We start from the raw sequence: 16,836 nt of genomic DNA, 5'->3' as shown, positions 1-16,836 counted from the left end.
AAAAAAAAAAAAAAAAAAAAAAAAAGGCAACAGCTGGGCAGTGGTGGTACACGTCTTTAATCCCAGCACTTGGGAGGCAGAGGAAAGCAGATTTCTGAGTTTGAGGCCAGCCTGGTCTACAGAGTGAGTTCCAGGACAGCCAGGCTACACAGAGAATCCCTGTCCCGAAAAACCAAAACCAAAACCAAAACACAAAACAAAACAAAACAAAAATACCCCACAAGAGAAGTGCTAGCAAGATTGTAGAGAAAATGGAACCCTTGCACATTGCTTTTGGTAGTCGAAGTCAGTACTGCCAATACAGAAAACAGTGTGGTGGCACAGTGAGATGGCTTAGCAGGTAAAGTGCTTGGACCAGAGTTCAATCCCTGGAGCCTGTGGAAAGGTAGAGAAAGAGAACCAACTCTATAAATTGTCTTATGATCTATTCTCTCTCTCTCTCTCTCTCTCTCTCTCTCTCTCTCTCTCTTAAAAAAAAAAAAACTGGAGGGAGTTTCTAAAAACAAACAAAATCAAACTAAAACAAGAATACCCATAGAATTACCATATGATCCTACTATCCCACTGTTGGGAATATCCAAAGGAATCGAGATCAGTATGTTGATGAGCCATCTGTAGTGTTTCTCAAAGCACTGTTCATCATCGTTCATGATAGCCAATAAATGAAAACAATCTAAATGTCCTTCATCTGATAAATGGATAAAACAATGTGGCTCATGCAATGAAATAGTAATCAGCCATAGAAAGGATGAAAATATAACGGGGACTGGAGAGATGGCTCAGTGGTTAAGAGCACCGACTGCACTTCCAGAGGTCCTGAGTTCAAATCCCAGCAACCACATGGTGGCTCACAACCATCTGTAATGAGATCTGATGCCCTCTTCTGGTGTGTCTGAAGACAGCTACAGTGTATTCATATATAATAAATAAATAAATCTTAAAAAAAAGAAAAAATATAGTATTTTCAGCAACAAGGATGAAATTAGACATCATGTTAAGTGAAATAAGCCAGGCATAGACAGATGCTTCAGGGACTGGAGGGCTCATGTGTAACCCAGAAAAGTTGATACCAGAAAAGTTGAACAGAGGTTACCAGAGGTGGTTGAAAATGACTGGAGGAAGGCACAGGGGAAAGTCAGTCAATGGGTACTGAGTCACAGTTATATGGCTTTAAAATTCTTTATTCTTCATCAGTGTTGGTTGATGATTATGCATTTAATGAGTTTATTCTTTATGTATTTATCTCTTATAATGGAAATGCTATGTATCAAGGCATATAATATATCTGCACTTAACGCTGTGATTAATATAAACAGAAGAGCATGTCATCACATTTTAGACTTTGGATCTTGAATTTAAAATTTATATGATATAAGGAGAATTGTTTCATTATTTTATAAAATAACCTGCTGTTTCCTTTTAGAAATGTTACGAACAGAAGCAGTACAAAAATGGCCTCAAGTTTTGCAAGATGATTCTTTCGAACCCAAAATTTGCTGAACATGGAGGTAATGTCTCATCTGTTGCAATGTTGCTTTGGGAGAATATAATTCTAAGACCAGGCAGGATTTTTTTTTCTTTTCTTTTCTTTTCTTTTTTTTTTTTTTGAGACAGAGTTTCTCTGTGTAGCCCTGGCTGTCCTGGAACTCACTCTGTAGACCAGGCTGGCCTCAAACTCAGAAATCCACCTGCCCCTGCCTCCCAAGTGCTGAGACTAAAGGCATGCGCCACCACTGCCCTGCTACCAGGCAGGATTTTTGACAGTGAAGGAGTACTCAGATTTTAGCAATCTTATGCTGAGCTAGTTTCATGCTTTAGTATATGCAATGCCTTTACTTTTAGTTGAGGAGGTAGATGAGAGACTGTTGATGAGGTAATGTGCATGTTAACGTCCCCCTATCAGAAGTGCTTCAGGCAGCAGATGAGTTCAGATTTTGGATTAATTGTTTAGATTAGCATTTATACACACCAATTGGAAAAAGCTTGAAAGTCTAGTTTCCAATCTTGGATCATTTAGTGTTTTCGACTTTTGGACTAGGGGTGCTCAGTTCATAGATGTCTTTCATCTGTCATTCTGACTAGACACTGATTTCTTTCTTACTTCAGTGTCTTGTATATAGAAGTAGGCTGTGGTTTGTAGTTTAGAACAGTGTGAAGATAAAGACATACATTTTATTCTTTGATGTTGTTTTATGTATTTTATGTTTATTTATCACATGTGAGTGTGTGTGCCAGTTGCAGTCATTTCAGAGTATGTGTGTGGAGATCCAAGAACAATTTCAGAGAATTGGTTTTCTCCTACTATGGGTAGAACTCAGGTTGTCAGGCTTGGTGTCAAGTGTTTACTCACTGAGCCGTGAGCATAGCTGGCTCCCATTTGCCTCATCTGTATATAAATATGTTACCATCGCTTCATAATTAGGTTGTTAAGGTTTTTTAAAATTGTTCCTAATAAAGTCTACTTTTTTTTTTTTATCATTTTTACTAGTTGGAATTGTTTGTTGAAAAGATGAGATTGGTCTTGGAAAATTATGGTCCATAACATTGCATAGCTAATTAAGTTCTCTTAGAGCACTACTAGACTTTGACAACTTAAGACCATTTAATTAGGAAAATAGGCTGATACGGTTCTCTTTTCTAAAACTGTTTCTTGTGAAGTTTTAGAAAATGAAACTTTACATGGGTTCTGGATATGTGAATTCAGGTCTTTGCACTTGCTCAGCCCACTAAGTATTGCCCCACCCCACTGAGAACAGTTCTAACCAATCATAATCTAAAGTTTTTATTTTTAATTTTTTTTTTTAAGACAGGATTTCTTTGTAAAATGGAACACTGTTCTGAAAACTGTACAGTCTACAGAGATCAGTTTGAAAATCACTGCTACTATCTTAAGTCCTTTGTGGATTTTTCAGAGAAATACTTTATTATAATTCATCTTTTCATTAACTCCTAACATTTTCTTGGGTTGCTCATCTGTAGTACAATGTTATGCTCTCCAAATGAAAACTAATGTTAGTTAGCTTAAGTAGAATTATTAAAATAAGTTTGTTGACAAAAGAGAATCTGTTCAATATTGAATATGGTGGTATTGATTACAACATACAGTTTGAATTAAGTAGAGTTACTTTTTGTGAGGTATATATTAGATTATGAGCCAGGCATTGATGGTATGTATATTCCTTTAATCAAGGCCAGCCTGGTCTACAGAGTGAGTTCCAAGATAGCCAGAGCTACTCAAAGAAACCCTGTCTTAAATAAATAAACAAAAACTTAGATTATGATTGATTAGAATTGGTCTCAGTGGAGTAGGGCAATACTTGGTAGGCAGTGTACTTCTGTGTTTTGTTGTTGTTGTTGTTGTTTTGGTTTTTTGAGACATGGTTTCTCTGTGTAGCCCTGGCTGTCCTGGAACTCACTCTGTAGACCAGGCTGGCCTCAGAAATCCACCTGCCTCTGCATCCCAAGTGCTGGGATTAAAGGCATGTGCCACCACTGCCCGGCCGGCAATGTGACCTGCATTCACATATTCAGAACCCATGTAAAAGCCAGGTATGGGGATCTGTAATTCCAGTGCCTCTACAGTAAGCTGGGAGGTGGAGATGGGAGGATCTCTGGAAGCTCATGGACCAGCTAGCCTGGCAAAAAGCAAAGAGACCTTGCCTTATAAAGAAAGTGTACACTGAGGAATAGCATCTGAGGCTGTCCTCTGATTTTCACGTGTGCCTGATGTATTTACCTGCACTCACACACACAAACGTATACGGACACACAGAAACGAACTGGCCTTGAGAAGTATAGAACTGTTGTAGGCAGGACTAGGATGCCTGCTTTGTTAAATTTTTCTGAGGATAATATAAATCCCTCTATATAGAGTCTCCTAAAGGGTAGAACTCTATTGTAGTCTCAGGCATTTTAGAATAGGACTTAGGTTAAAGAAAATCTGTTCAATATTGAGTATGGTGATATTGATTACAATGTATATACTTAGGTAGTCTTTTTTGTGAGGTATAAATTAGATTATGATTGGTTAAAATTGGTTTCAGTGGGGTGGGGAGATGCTTCAAGCCAATACATGACTTCATCTTTTGTACCTTTGTGATGAAGATAAAAGCCCTGGGGTAATAGTAGTTAGTACTTTAGATCTCAGGTACTAACTAAGTGCTAGGAGACTAACTCAAATCTTTGGTTTGTAAACAGATTAAAATTATTTTTCAGAGACTTTGGCTATGAAAGGACTAACGTTGAACTGTTTAGGAAAAAGAGAAGAAGCATATGAATTTGTTCGTAAAGGACTTCGCAGTGACATCAGGAGTCATGTCTGTATCCTTTTGCCATAGTTTTGTGGCTTTGTTTTCATTTACTTGTCTTTTCTAATTCAGATTTTACAACCTTTCTGTGAAACATTGAAATCTTAGGAATTTTAATGAAGTCTATGTATCTACCCATTACTTATCATCAGTAATTAGCAATATTTTGTTCCTTAATCCTTTTTGGAGTATTTTAAAGAAAATCTTCATAGAGAAACAGAGACCAGTTTTTTACTTAAACATCCATGAGTTGATTGATAGTTCCCTATTTCAGAAAATGAATTTTAGTTTTTTAATCTATATAAACATTTGTGTTTCTTGAATTTTCTTTTAGAAGTTTTAGAGGAAATTTTAAATTTGGAAGAAGCCTATTTTAAAACAAGTTTAGCTAGATATGTAGCTCAGTAGTAAAGTGCTTGCCCAGTGTGTGCAAGGCCCCTGGCACTGCAAAACTAGCAAATGAAAACCAGATGTTATTTTGTGTCAGGAAAAACTGGTTCTTTAGCTTGAATGCTATTAACAGAGACATACCTGTTACTTTACTGAATCTTTATAGTATTTTTCATTTGCTAGTATTTAACATGTAAACCAATTAAAAAAACTTTAAAGAAGGATTGTTGAAATTTTTAAATTTTCCATGTCTGTGTTTGGTCTTTTAACATAGTACCCTTGTATATGTGATAGTCAGTTCATTTAGCAGATGGCTAGTATTTGTCATGCATAGTCTCCACATTTTTCACATATTTAACTTAGTAGTCTTTCAAAATACTAAATGATTATCTTCTTATCCCAGAGTTTACCCTACAGTGTAGAGAAAGACTATGTAAGTATGGTAGTTTTGGGGGTTTGGCATAAGATAAACTAAGAGAATAAAACTTAATTTTGTGTCTTTGATATCACTAGTGAATTAAATTGTGGATATATTACTTAGAATTGTATAATATCTACACTTATTTTAGAAAATAAATATATAAGTGATTTTGAGATTGTTTGAAAACAAGGGAATTGAATGTAAGAAAATGGTGCAAATTTTTGCGAAGATTCTTCTAAAAGTTACCTACAAATATTATGGAAAATTTCAAGCATGTACAAAATGGGAGAAATGGAATGTTGAATCATTGTATCCCAATCCCCAAGCTTGAATAGTCAAGACTTGGCTGTTTGTATATTTGCCTCTTTCTAATTGTCCTTTCCTTCTGATCCCAGATCACTGTGAAACAAATTCCAGATGAAATACTTTTGAGGTTATTGCATAGTATATCATAGTATGTGTGGATGTCTGTATTTCCTTAACTTGATAGGTTGGCATGTATATGGCCTCCTGCAACGTTCTGATAAGAAGTATGATGAAGCTATTAAGTGCTACCGAAATGCCCTCAAATTAGATAAAGATAATTTGCAAATCTTGAGAGATCTGTCTCTATTGCAGATTCAGATGAGAGATCTTGAAGGTTATCGAGTAAGTAGTCTTAAATGTACTTTTTTTTAATTTAAAGATTTATTTATATGAGTACACTGTAGCTATCTTCAGACACACCAGAAAAGGGCATCAGATGGTTGTGAGCCACCATGTGGTTGCTGGGAATTGAACTCAGAACCTCTGGAAGAGCAGTCAGTGCTCTTAACTACCGAGCCATCTCTCTAGCCCCCTTTAATGTACTTTTTAAATATAGGGGTTTGTTTATTGAGTAATGGGATTGAAGGTGTGTGTCACAACACTTGGCATAAACATTAAGTTTTTAATAGCACATGAATTCAGAATGAAGTAAGCCTAAGGCAAGATGTTATACCCACTTGGACTGTCCTATGATAATAGTTACAGGCTTTCTTTCGTTCGTTCGTTTGTTTTTTTTTGAGACAGGATTTCTCTGTGTAGCCCTGGCTGTCCTGGAACTCACTCTGTAGACCAGGCTGGCCTTGAACTCAGAAATCCGCCTGCCTCTGCCTCCCAAGTGCTGGGACTAAAGGTGTGTGCCACCACTGCCCGGCAAGTTAAAGAGTTTCATACTTAAGCATTAAATTGAGATGGCTCAATGGGTAAAGATACTTGCCACCTACTTGAGGACCTGAGTAGCATCCCTAGGACTTAAATGGATGTGGAAGGAAAGAACAGACTTCTGAAAGTTGTCTTCTGCCTTCCACATACGTACTATGGCGCATATACATTCACTTATGCATGTACATGCACACACACAATTTAAAAAAATGATTATCTTTGATCTAAAAATATTATACTAATACATTGTTTTAGCCTTTTTGCTAAACTGAAAATATATTTAATATTCAGCTTTTACTGAAATCTGAAGATTACTTAGCTTTTTTATTTTAGTAAGCATAAAATAATATGGAAAGGATTGCCATGAAAACAGTTGTTTTTAAAGATCCATTTTTCTCTTTAGTTATTTGTATGTGTTGTGTCTGTCTGTCCATAGGTGTTCAGGTCCCTGTGGAGGCTACAGGAGGGCATTGGATGCCATAGAACTAACATTGTAGGCAGTTGTGAGTTCCCCAGTGTGGGTCCTGGGAGCTGAACTTGGGCACACATTAGTATTGTATTTGCCAGAGAGAAAAACTGACCCATACTTTAATGAAGGAGTGTCAGAGAAGCAAGAGTGAAAGATGAAATGATGTCACTTGATGTTCTGTGAGAAGGGACCACCCATGGCTAAGAGGACTTACCTGAAAGGATGGCCTCCTTTGGCACCCCTTGCAACCATGGAACATCAGCAAAGTTAAATAGACATTTTCTAGACTCAGTGTGCTGAAAGCACTGAAAAAGAAATGGGTTACTCTTGGGAGGTAGGGTCTTTGTGGAGAAGTTGGATTTGCTGCTACACAAAATAACCTTGGCTTTTCTAGGATATCCATGGAAGAATTTCTGATATTTTGTTCATAATACAGAAATTCAACTGCTTCCTATTGGCAGTGGGCTTTTCCACTGGAAGAGCCCCGTAGTGTTTCTCCTGTGTCCATTTGTATTTGAAACCACTACAACAATGTAAATAAGCTAATTTCTTACAATTTTTTTTTTAAATCTAGTATAATCAAAAGCTATCCTAATTTTGTAACAGCCTCATATCATAGCAAGGACTTTAAAGCACAGAGACTTAATTTAGATTAGAAATGTTAAGCACATCTTTATCATTTTTTAGAACTGATACTTGTTAATTGGATTAATTACAGTGTTATTAAAGATTACTAAAATTCAGATGAAATGTAAACATGTTAGATAAATAAAGAACTTAAAAAGAGAAAAAAAATTTCTTTCCTAGGAGACAAGATACCAGCTTCTTCAGTTGCGCCCTGCACAGCGTGCCTCTTGGATTGGATATGCCATCGCTTACCATTTGCTGAAAGATTATGACACAGCGCTAAAACTATTAGAAGAATTTAGACAAACGCAGCAAGTAAGAAGTTGAATATCATTTTTTCCTACTATTGCAGACTAAAATAGTTGAGTTTTACCTTTACATTTTTCTTAGAAAACTATGAAAAAATTGGAAAGCATTTCAAAATAATTAGGAAAAGTTTAAAATGTAGAATTCCCAGTATAAAATAAACTAATTCTTAAGTTTTATGGACAGTAATCTGATCATTATTCTGATTGATAAAGAAATAACATATGACTGGTAATAGAGCTTAGGAAGAGTGCTTGTCTTGTAGGTTGTGTTATAGGTGCACAGCCCTGGTCAATCCTCAGAACTAAAAATAGTAAAATGAAAAGAATTTGGAAGTTGGGAAATTATTTCTATGATATATATTACTTTATTTAGTTGGGGATATGGAAATGGTATGTGTGTTTTTGTTTTATGTTTTTTTTTGTTTTTTTTTTTTTTTGTTTTTTTGTTTTTTCGAGACAGGGTTTCTCTGTGTAGCCCTGGCTGTCCTGGAACTCACTCTCTAGACCAGGCTGGCCTCGAACTCAAATCTGCCTGCCTCTGCCTCCCAAGTGCTGGGATTAAAGGCATGCGGCACCATCGCCTGGCTCAGTCATTTTTTTTTTTTTTAAAGATTTATTTTATGTAGCTGTCTTCACACACACCAAAAGAGGGTATCAGATCCCATTACAGATGGTTAAGAGCCACCATGTGGTTGCTGGAAATTGAACTCAGGGCCTCTAGAAGAGCAGTCAGTGCTCTTAACCACTGAACCATCCCTCCAGCCCCTTCAGTCAGTGTTGTTTTTTGTTTGTTTGTTTGTTTGTTTGTTTTGCTTTTGTTTTGTTTCTCGAGACAGGGTTTCTCTGTGTAGCCCTGGCTGTCCTGGAACTCACTCTGTAGACCAGGCTCAGAAATCCACCTGCCTCTGCCTCCTAAGTGCTGAGATTAAAGCCGTGCGTCACCACTGCCCGGCACTTCAGTCAGTTTTTATAAAAGCTCTTATTCATTTTATCTTAGTTTTTTCCTCATTTAATTTTGTTATTCTCTTTTAATCTTTCTTTGCTTTTTTCCTTCCTTCCTTCCTTCCTTCCTTCCTTCCTTCCTTCCTTCCTTCCTTCCTTCCTTTCTTCCTTTCTTTTTTGTCATCGTCATCTTCTCCATTGTTTTTTTTTTTAATCTCTGGTAGACTGTGCCTACAACACTCAACAAGAGGTTTTATAACACTGCCTCAGCTCTTCCTGTCCTCTTCTGCAGTATAAAGACCATCCTCTGGTTCTCCTTAGACCTTAACATGTCATTTAGAAAGGTGTCCAAGGAAGCTTTCTCCTCCCTCCCTCCTGTCTCTGAAGCTGGCCTTAAATTCTGAATTCTCTTGCATCTGCTTCTTTGCACATTGGATTACAGTTGTGTGTGCTGACATTACTCTGCTATGCCCTGTTTGATAGTATTTTCTTGAAGAAACTTTAAAATTTTGCTAAATTCTGTTATTGGTTCTGTTTTTTCTTTAAAAATTTTTGGCAGATTCCTTAAGATGTCTGTCACTCACTTTTATATCTAGATTTAAGATCTGTTCCTCTTCACGTGGCCTTATAAACTTAAAGATGGAATTAATCATTTGTTAACCTATTTTTAAAAACTGCTTCTGGATTAAATCTGCAAATGAATCCTGAGTAAAAATAAATTAAAGATCTGTAACTAATTTATATAGTTGCACAAATAAGATGATTTGGTTGTTTTCTTCTAGGTTCCTCCCAACAAAATAGCTTATGAATATAGCGAACTGTTACTATATCAGAATCAAGTTATGAGAGAGGCAAATTTATTTCAGGAATCTTTGGAACATATAGAAACATATGAGAAGCTGATATGTGATAAACTTTTGGTGGAAGAAATTAAGGGTAAGTTGATTTGGTTTTGTTTTGTTGTTACTGTTTTTATTTTTTTAATGGCCTTTTCATTTTTGTCCTAATACTTTAAGTAACCCTGTGTGTGTGGTGGCTGTGTAAGCACTTGGTTACTAAACCATTATTACTTTAATCCTCATGACATTCTTTTGATGATGTAGTGGGAACTGAAGAGCTGCTGTCCTCTTGCTAATGTGTAGCATTTTCTGACTTGGGTTTCTATTTATTTTATGTATATGACTGTTTTGCCTTGCATGTATGTATGTGTGTACCATGTGTATGACTGGTGCCTTCAGAAACTAAAAGAAAGTGTTTGGTCCTCTGGAATTGGAGGTTTTGATGGTTGTAAGCTGGCATGTGGGTGCTAGAGATTGAAGCCAGGTCCTCTTGAAGAGCAGTCTGCTCCCAACCACTGAGCCATCTCTCCAGCCTCTAGTTGTTTTTGTTTGCTTAAGATTTGTTTTTCACTCTTTTTAGCTGTAGATGTGTGTGTGTGTGTATGTGGATACAATGGGTGAGTGCAGCTGTCCCAGATGCAGTCCCTGAAGCTGCAGTGACAGGTGGTTGTAAGCTACTCAGTTTGAGTGATGGTACTAAACTCAAATGCTGTTAAGCACCTTGCCAGCTTTCTAATACCTAGCTATGTAATTTATTATAGTTAATATTAGTATCAGTATTAGTGACAACACTTTTTCAAATTATCAATAAAATGTGTTTATTCTTTTTTTTCTGATTCTGCCAGTAATTGATGGAAACAAAGTAAAAGGCAATTATTTTTCCTTCTTGGTGTGTTATTGCAATTTTGTGATTAAATCTTAATATTTTCAGGCAGCTGTTTCTCTCTGGCTTTGTCTTATCATATTAATAAAGAGTACAGTTATTACAAAATCAGTATGATATAGTGACATTGGTTTCATTTAAAAAAAATCTTGTAAATAGCTTCATTACCACATTCGTTCATATGTTGGTAGCAAAGACTTGTGGAGATGTAATCTTGAATAAAATAGCCAGTTCTCAATATGGCTTATAGAGGTGGTGGGCTGTGTTATTTTTTTTCAGTGAACTTTGTAGACCCATCTAATATTCCAATATTTATGTCATTGTAAACATTAGTTTACTAAGATCATTTCAAAAATTGTAAATGTTAGTAGATTTTCACTTAATTGATATGTATATGCACTTCTTTGTTCTGTGTATCCTTACACTTTTAGCTTCATGGTGATAGCAGATAACAGATGTTTATGGGAGTGAAAATATGCTGCTCCAAGTTGTATATGGGATAAGCAGGACAGTGATTAGATTGGGCAAAATATAGTTGTGCAGGAGTTAGGGCATGTTTACTGTTTCTGTTACCCAACAGTTATGTCTGCCCGTTTTGTATCAGACCTAACTACTTGTTCAAGTTCACAAAGTTGGTATGTGTAATGTAATTATACCTAGTTTAATTTGGACATTGATCATATAAAATGGAAAAATAATATGAATAAATTACATGCCATCAACCTCAGTATGATGAATGTTAAATAATATCACATAGATATTCCAAAGTCGTTTTTTTTTTTTTTTTTTTTTTTTTTTAAATTGGTTCCTTGGGTAATGGGAACTATCGGGAATAGGAGTGTGTGGTATCTTCATTTAAGAAAAGCCTCTTTTATGTTAGTTAAGTGTTCTTCCCATTGTGTCTGAGGGCATCTAGAGCCTCATTTTCCAGACCCACTTGCAGTTTTTGTAAATTAGTAAAATGGTTTGAACCTAAAAGACAATGCACTTGTCAACATGGCTTATGTGATTTCTTGCTGTGAACTAATGTTTAGTTAGATAATTGTGCTAAGTTAACTTAAACAATTTTAATGATCTAGAAAAGAAACCAAGAGAATAGACAGTTACTTAATATAGGAACTGATCAAGGAAGACACATTTAAATTTTACAGTAATAAGGTTGGCATATTTCATTTGAATGAATTGCCAGTTGGATTTTACTGCTTTCCTTTGGTTATCTCCAGGAGGCCATTAAAAAATAATGTATAATAAAAAGATACTTTTTTTTTTTTACTAAGAAGTTAGTATCTGTATGCATATTTAGGGAATGGGAAAGAGTCAAAAATGAAAGTGGTTCATTTCTGAAGACAAATTATATATTAATTAATATATAACATGCCCTAAGGGGAGCACACAGAATTTCCTAAAATACCTGTTTACTAATAATGCTTAGAGAATTCTCTTGGGTCAGAAAAGTAATGTTTAAGTAAATTGTATCTTTAAACTTAATTTTAGGGGAAATGCTGTTGAAATTGGGAAGACTAAAAGAAGCGAGTGAAGTATTCAAAAACTTGATTGATTGGAATGCAGAAAATTGGTGTTATTATGAAGGCTTGGAAAAGGCATTGCAGCTCCGTACGTAATGATTTTTCTCTTCTTCCTTAACTAGCCTTTGAAGTGTGATAAAAGGAAAGCTATACTAATCTTTAAGAATAGGTAATTTTAGCATTAACAGTTATTTTTCTATGTAAGTAAAGTTTATAGATTCTATGTGGCCATGAAAATTAACTAAAATGTTTATACTTAAGTAATAATGCTAATAGATGCTTTTAGATTCCTTTACTCGTTTAAAATATATATATTTTTAATTCATACTAGAGTCTATATTACTCAGGGTCTCTAGAGGAACCAAACTGTTAGAATGAATATGTATTAATGTAAAAATGGATTTATTAGAGTGGCTTGCAGGCTGTGGTCCAGCTATTGAACAATGGTTGTCTCCTGATAGAAAGTCCAGGAATCCAATAATTGTTTATTCCATGAGGCTGGATGTCTCAGCTGATCTTCTTTAGTGTACATTAGAATCCTGAAGAAATAGACTCTGAACTTGCCAATGAGAGTAAGGGTCATTTAAAATTTTAACAAACAAGAGTCCAGCATGGTGATACATATCTGTAATCCTAGGAAGCTAAAGTAGGAGGTTTACTAGTTCAAGGGCAGCCTGAACTATGTATTAAGACTCTGTTTCAGAAACAAATACAGGCCTGGAAAGAGGCCTCAGTGTATAAAGTGTTTGCTGAGGAAGTGTGAGGGCCTGAGGTCAGATATCCAGAGCTCATCTAGACTGGTAATGTTTGTTATCTCTGGAAGCTTGTGGGCCAAGTAGTCTGGTGTGTACAGCAGTGTACAATAGACCTGTCTCAAACAAGGTAGAAGGTGAGGACTGACATAAGAGATTATCCTCTTGCCTCTTATACATACCATGCACATACCTGCACTTATACATATGAACATGCATAAACATATATATGTACTCATCATACACATAAAACACAGAAAAGCTAGCTAGAGAGATGAGGAAGAAAATGGCATAATTAATATTATATCACTAAAGATCTATTATCTTAGACTTTAAATATAATGATTGAAAGAATACTCACTGAGGTTATGTAGTATAGGAGGGCAATATAAAAATCATTCTCTTACTGGGCGGTCGTGGCACACGCCTTTGATCCCATCACTTGGGAGGCAGAGACAGGCGGATTTCTGAGTTCGAGAGTTCGAGGCTAGCCTGGTCTACAGAGTGAGTTCCAGGACAGCCAGGGCTACACAGAGAAACCCTGTCTCAAAAAAACAAAAACAAACAAACAAACAAAAAATCATTCTCTTACTGTCAAGCCAAGTCAGTTTATGGAGAATGAAAAAAAATGTGTCTTGAAATTAAATAGCTGTGACAATTTTGAGAACTCCTGAGATTGTTATTCCAAATTTAATCTAAAATTTGTAGAATTAAATGTTGATAGGAGCCGGGCGGTGGTGGCAAACGCCTTTAATCCCAGCACTTGGGAGGCAGAGGCAGGCGGATTTCTGAGTTTGAGGCCAGCCTGGTCTACAGAGTGAGTTCCAGGACAGCCTGGGCTATAAGAGAAACCCTGTCTCAAAAAACCACATATATATATATATACACACACGCACACACACACACACACAGACACACACACACAAATTCTTTAAATACATCTTTTTAGAAAAATGATTAAAATTAAAATATTGACTAAATATTGTTTGAAAAAAACAAGGCAAAAGTTCCATGCATTCAGGTTGGAAATGTAAAATAACTACGGCTTTTATCTTTAAATGCCTAGTTATTAACTAATGCCTAGTAACTAGACAAAAACAAGGAAGGTTTATTTTGGCCCACTGTAGACATGGGGGTGGGACAATGCAGTGGCAAGTGGCAGGAAGCAGAGGTGATTTATATGGGTACACAGCTTGCTTTCTCCTTCTCTCTCATTGTACACTTGGCTTCCAACCCATGATATGGTGCTACTCATATTTTCTGGATCTTCCCTTGTCTGTTTAACCTCTCTGGATGTTCTCGAAGTCAGACCCATAGGTTTGTTTTACGTGGTTCCAGATCCATTCAAGTTGAAAGTGAAGGTTAACCACCACACTGACATAGCAATTAATAATAAAGTCCTTAAATGTTTTAGTAAAATAAGTGTACCATAGTTCACATTTTAAGGTGCTTAATAGTATAAAATCTTGCTTTTAAAATGACTTATACTTCCTATGTTTTTAGATTCATTCCTTCGAATGTTTCCCTTCCCCCGCTCCCATGGTAACTTCTGTAGTTCCAACTTCTTACTTCAAGTAGGGTGTTAAAATAGTAATATCTTAATACTAATTTAACTGTAAGACGTGTTTTATCTGGAATGCAATGCAGAGATATCTCTTTTTTTAAATATACTTAGTAGCCGTTATATATTTTAGGTAAAGGTCCTTAATGTTCTATGAAGTCTCTAAATTGTTAACAGAATATGAAAAAAAATTTTTTCAGAGCTACCCATTTTAAAAATCCAACCATATTGGCAATCCAAAACATAGTACAGGGGGAAGACATGAGTCCACACAAATTACCTCTTCAAAGTATTCAAATCTTGTCAGATTACCTCTTCAAGTACAATCTTTTATAATCACGATACAAATAGCTCATTTACTGTTTACCAAGGATTGATTATTTGTTTGTTTGTTCAGAAACAGTATCTTCAATACAGCCTAGTCAGAGATAACCTACCTGCTTCTGTCTCCCTAGTATTGGGATTAAAGGAATATGCCACCATGTCTGCGACTATGCTTATTCTTTTTTTTAAGATAACAAAAATGGATTTATTTTACCTTTACATAATTTCACATCAAAATATTTTGCTCAGATGAAATAATTTTTAAAATTCACTTTTGTATTTTTTTTAAATGTAAGACTGTTTTGTATGCATGTATACCTGGATGCTAGAAAAGAACATCAGATCCCTTTATAGATGGTTGTGAGGCACCATGTGGTTGCTGGGAATTGAACTCAGGACCTCTGGAAGAGCAGACAGTGCTCTAAAACGCTGAGCCATCCTCCAGCTCCCTAATTTCTTTTCATACTTGAAAAAGCTTTGTCCTTTTAGAGTACACAGCAATCATCACATACTTGTGTCTCCACCACGTTGTGTCCTGGAGTACCTGAGCATTAAAGTAATGCAAGGTCTATATTTAACAAATCAAGCTTGCAGTGTATCCTGAATGCTTTTTGGTGAGAAAATAGAGAACTGAGGATTGAAGCCAGGGCCTCATGCATGTGAAGCATATACCCTACTCCTGAAGTACATTCCAGTCCTCTCAAGGTCATTTAGAGGCTCTTTTATCTAGAGATTAAAAATTATTTTATCTTGAGCTGGTGAGATGGCTCATCAGTTAATAACACTGGCTGCTCTTCCTGAATTCCCAGCAACCATATGATGGCTCACAACCATCTATAATGAGATCTGGTGCCTTCTTTTGGCCTGCAGATATACATGCAGGCAGAATGCTATATACATAATAAATAAATATTTTTTTAAAAAAAGGAAAAGAAATTAGCCTGTCTATAGTAGTAAACCTAAGATCTATTCTCCTTTATAGGCTATGATGTTGTCAGTTTCATACACTTTTACTTTATAAAGAGCTCCAACTGGAAGAAGTTTCTGGAGTTTTTCCCGGATATAGACAGCTACATTTTCTGTCGTATTTACAACATCTGCACAGTATGGCACTTCCAGATCCAGGTTCTTGTGATCTAGGGGCTTCATGATGGCCTCCTCTATGTTTTCTTTTTGAGGTCGGTTAAATTCATAACCATTCCTGTAACAGGAACAATCACTCCATCTACTGTCACCAAAACTTTATAGTTGTGCCCATGGCCATTCTGATTGTTGCCATTTCCAAACACTTTTTTTTGGTTTTGTTTTTTGTTTTTTGTTTTTCGAGACAGGGTTTCTCTGTGTAGCCCTGGCTGTCCTGGAACTCACTCTGTAGACCAGGCTAGCCTCGAACTCAGAAATCCACCTGCCTCTGCCTCCCAAGTGCTGGGATTAAAGACGTGTACCACTACTGCCCGGGCCCAAACACTTTGAAGTTCTCTTCATTGCTCAGAGATAGGCTCTGCAGCTGATGAAGAACATGAGGCAGGACAGTTGCATGTGGCAACAAAAGCCACCTGCCGGGCTCATGGGCTTATGCAAGAATTACACTGTTACTATTCTGGATACAGTAAGTCATTCTTGTGTGGGTTTTCTTTATGATACTAAAAGATAAATGATTCTTGGATGGGATTTATCATGTCTGTTAGGTTATTTGGGAGAAATAGTTGCCACTTTAAAGAATCTATTCTTTTTTTGTTATTGTTTTAGACTGATTTATATTTTATTATGTGCATGAACGTCTACATATATGTGTGTACCTGGTGCTCAAAGATCCCAGAAGATGGTGCTAGAATTTCTGGATTAGAATTACAGACACCATGTGGGTGCTGGGAATTAAACCCAGGTACTTTAAACTAAGAGAAACAAGTACTGTTAATGGCTGAGCTATCTCTGTTGCCTCTAAAGAATCTCTTTTCATAAGATTTTTTTGTTTTGTTTCATATGGAGTTTCATTGAAGATTTTAAGTATCAAATTTTAAACTAAAACATTTTTAAACTAAAACATTTATGATCACAATCCTAAAACTGTTATTTAAGCTTAATAGGAATTGTAGACTTTTAGGGGGAGGCCCCATTAGTTTAAAACAATATGTGATAAAATGATTTTCTTTTTTTATGGTTTGGAAGCTAAGGAGTAGAAGAGAAATGCAGCATCTTTGTATGACTTGATGTAAGTGATTTAGTTGAGTGGTATGTAGAGTCTGTAGTCAAGAAAAGATGGTTGGGCTTCTCCTGGAGATTTGGTTTCAAAGGATAATTT

General features: G+C 36.0%; 1 protein-coding gene and 1 pseudogene across 5 annotated transcripts in view; one reads left to right on the top strand and one right to left on the bottom strand.

Moving 5' to 3' along the window:
• The window catches only part of Naa16 (N(alpha)-acetyltransferase 16, NatA auxiliary subunit), a 58,698-nt gene that overhangs the window by 3,287 nt on the left and 38,575 nt on the right, over positions 1-16,836 (top strand). For 3 of the 5 annotated variants that reach the window (XR_003709408.1, XM_028752713.1, XM_028752716.1), the window contains exons 2-7: positions 1,424-1,508; positions 4,216-4,320; positions 5,609-5,766; positions 7,580-7,714; positions 9,432-9,585; positions 11,866-11,985. Coding sequence is in view for 4 of the 5 variants with exons in the window: in XM_028752713.1 (XP_028608546.1) it covers positions 1,424-1,508; positions 4,216-4,320; positions 5,609-5,766; positions 7,580-7,714; positions 9,432-9,585; positions 11,866-11,985 (757 nt within the window). In the remaining variant the exon portion in view is untranslated. Of the gene's footprint in view, positions 1-1,423; positions 1,509-4,197; positions 4,321-5,608; positions 5,767-7,579; positions 7,715-9,431; positions 9,586-11,865; positions 11,986-16,836 lie in introns of those variants that run through there. The other 2 variants (XM_028752714.1, XM_028752715.1) reach the window with 2 other exon arrangements.
• On the bottom strand, positions 15,501-15,733 carry LOC114608711 (annotated as a pseudogene).

Source organism: Grammomys surdaster, unplaced genomic scaffold (genome assembly GCF_004785775.1).
Source record: "Grammomys surdaster isolate TR1022 unplaced genomic scaffold, NIH_TR_1.0 125934, whole genome shotgun sequence".
NCBI lineage: Eukaryota > Metazoa > Chordata > Mammalia > Rodentia > Muridae > Grammomys > Grammomys surdaster.
Note: the sequence above shows the minus strand (reverse complement) of the source record. Positions and strands in the feature narration are given on the sequence as shown.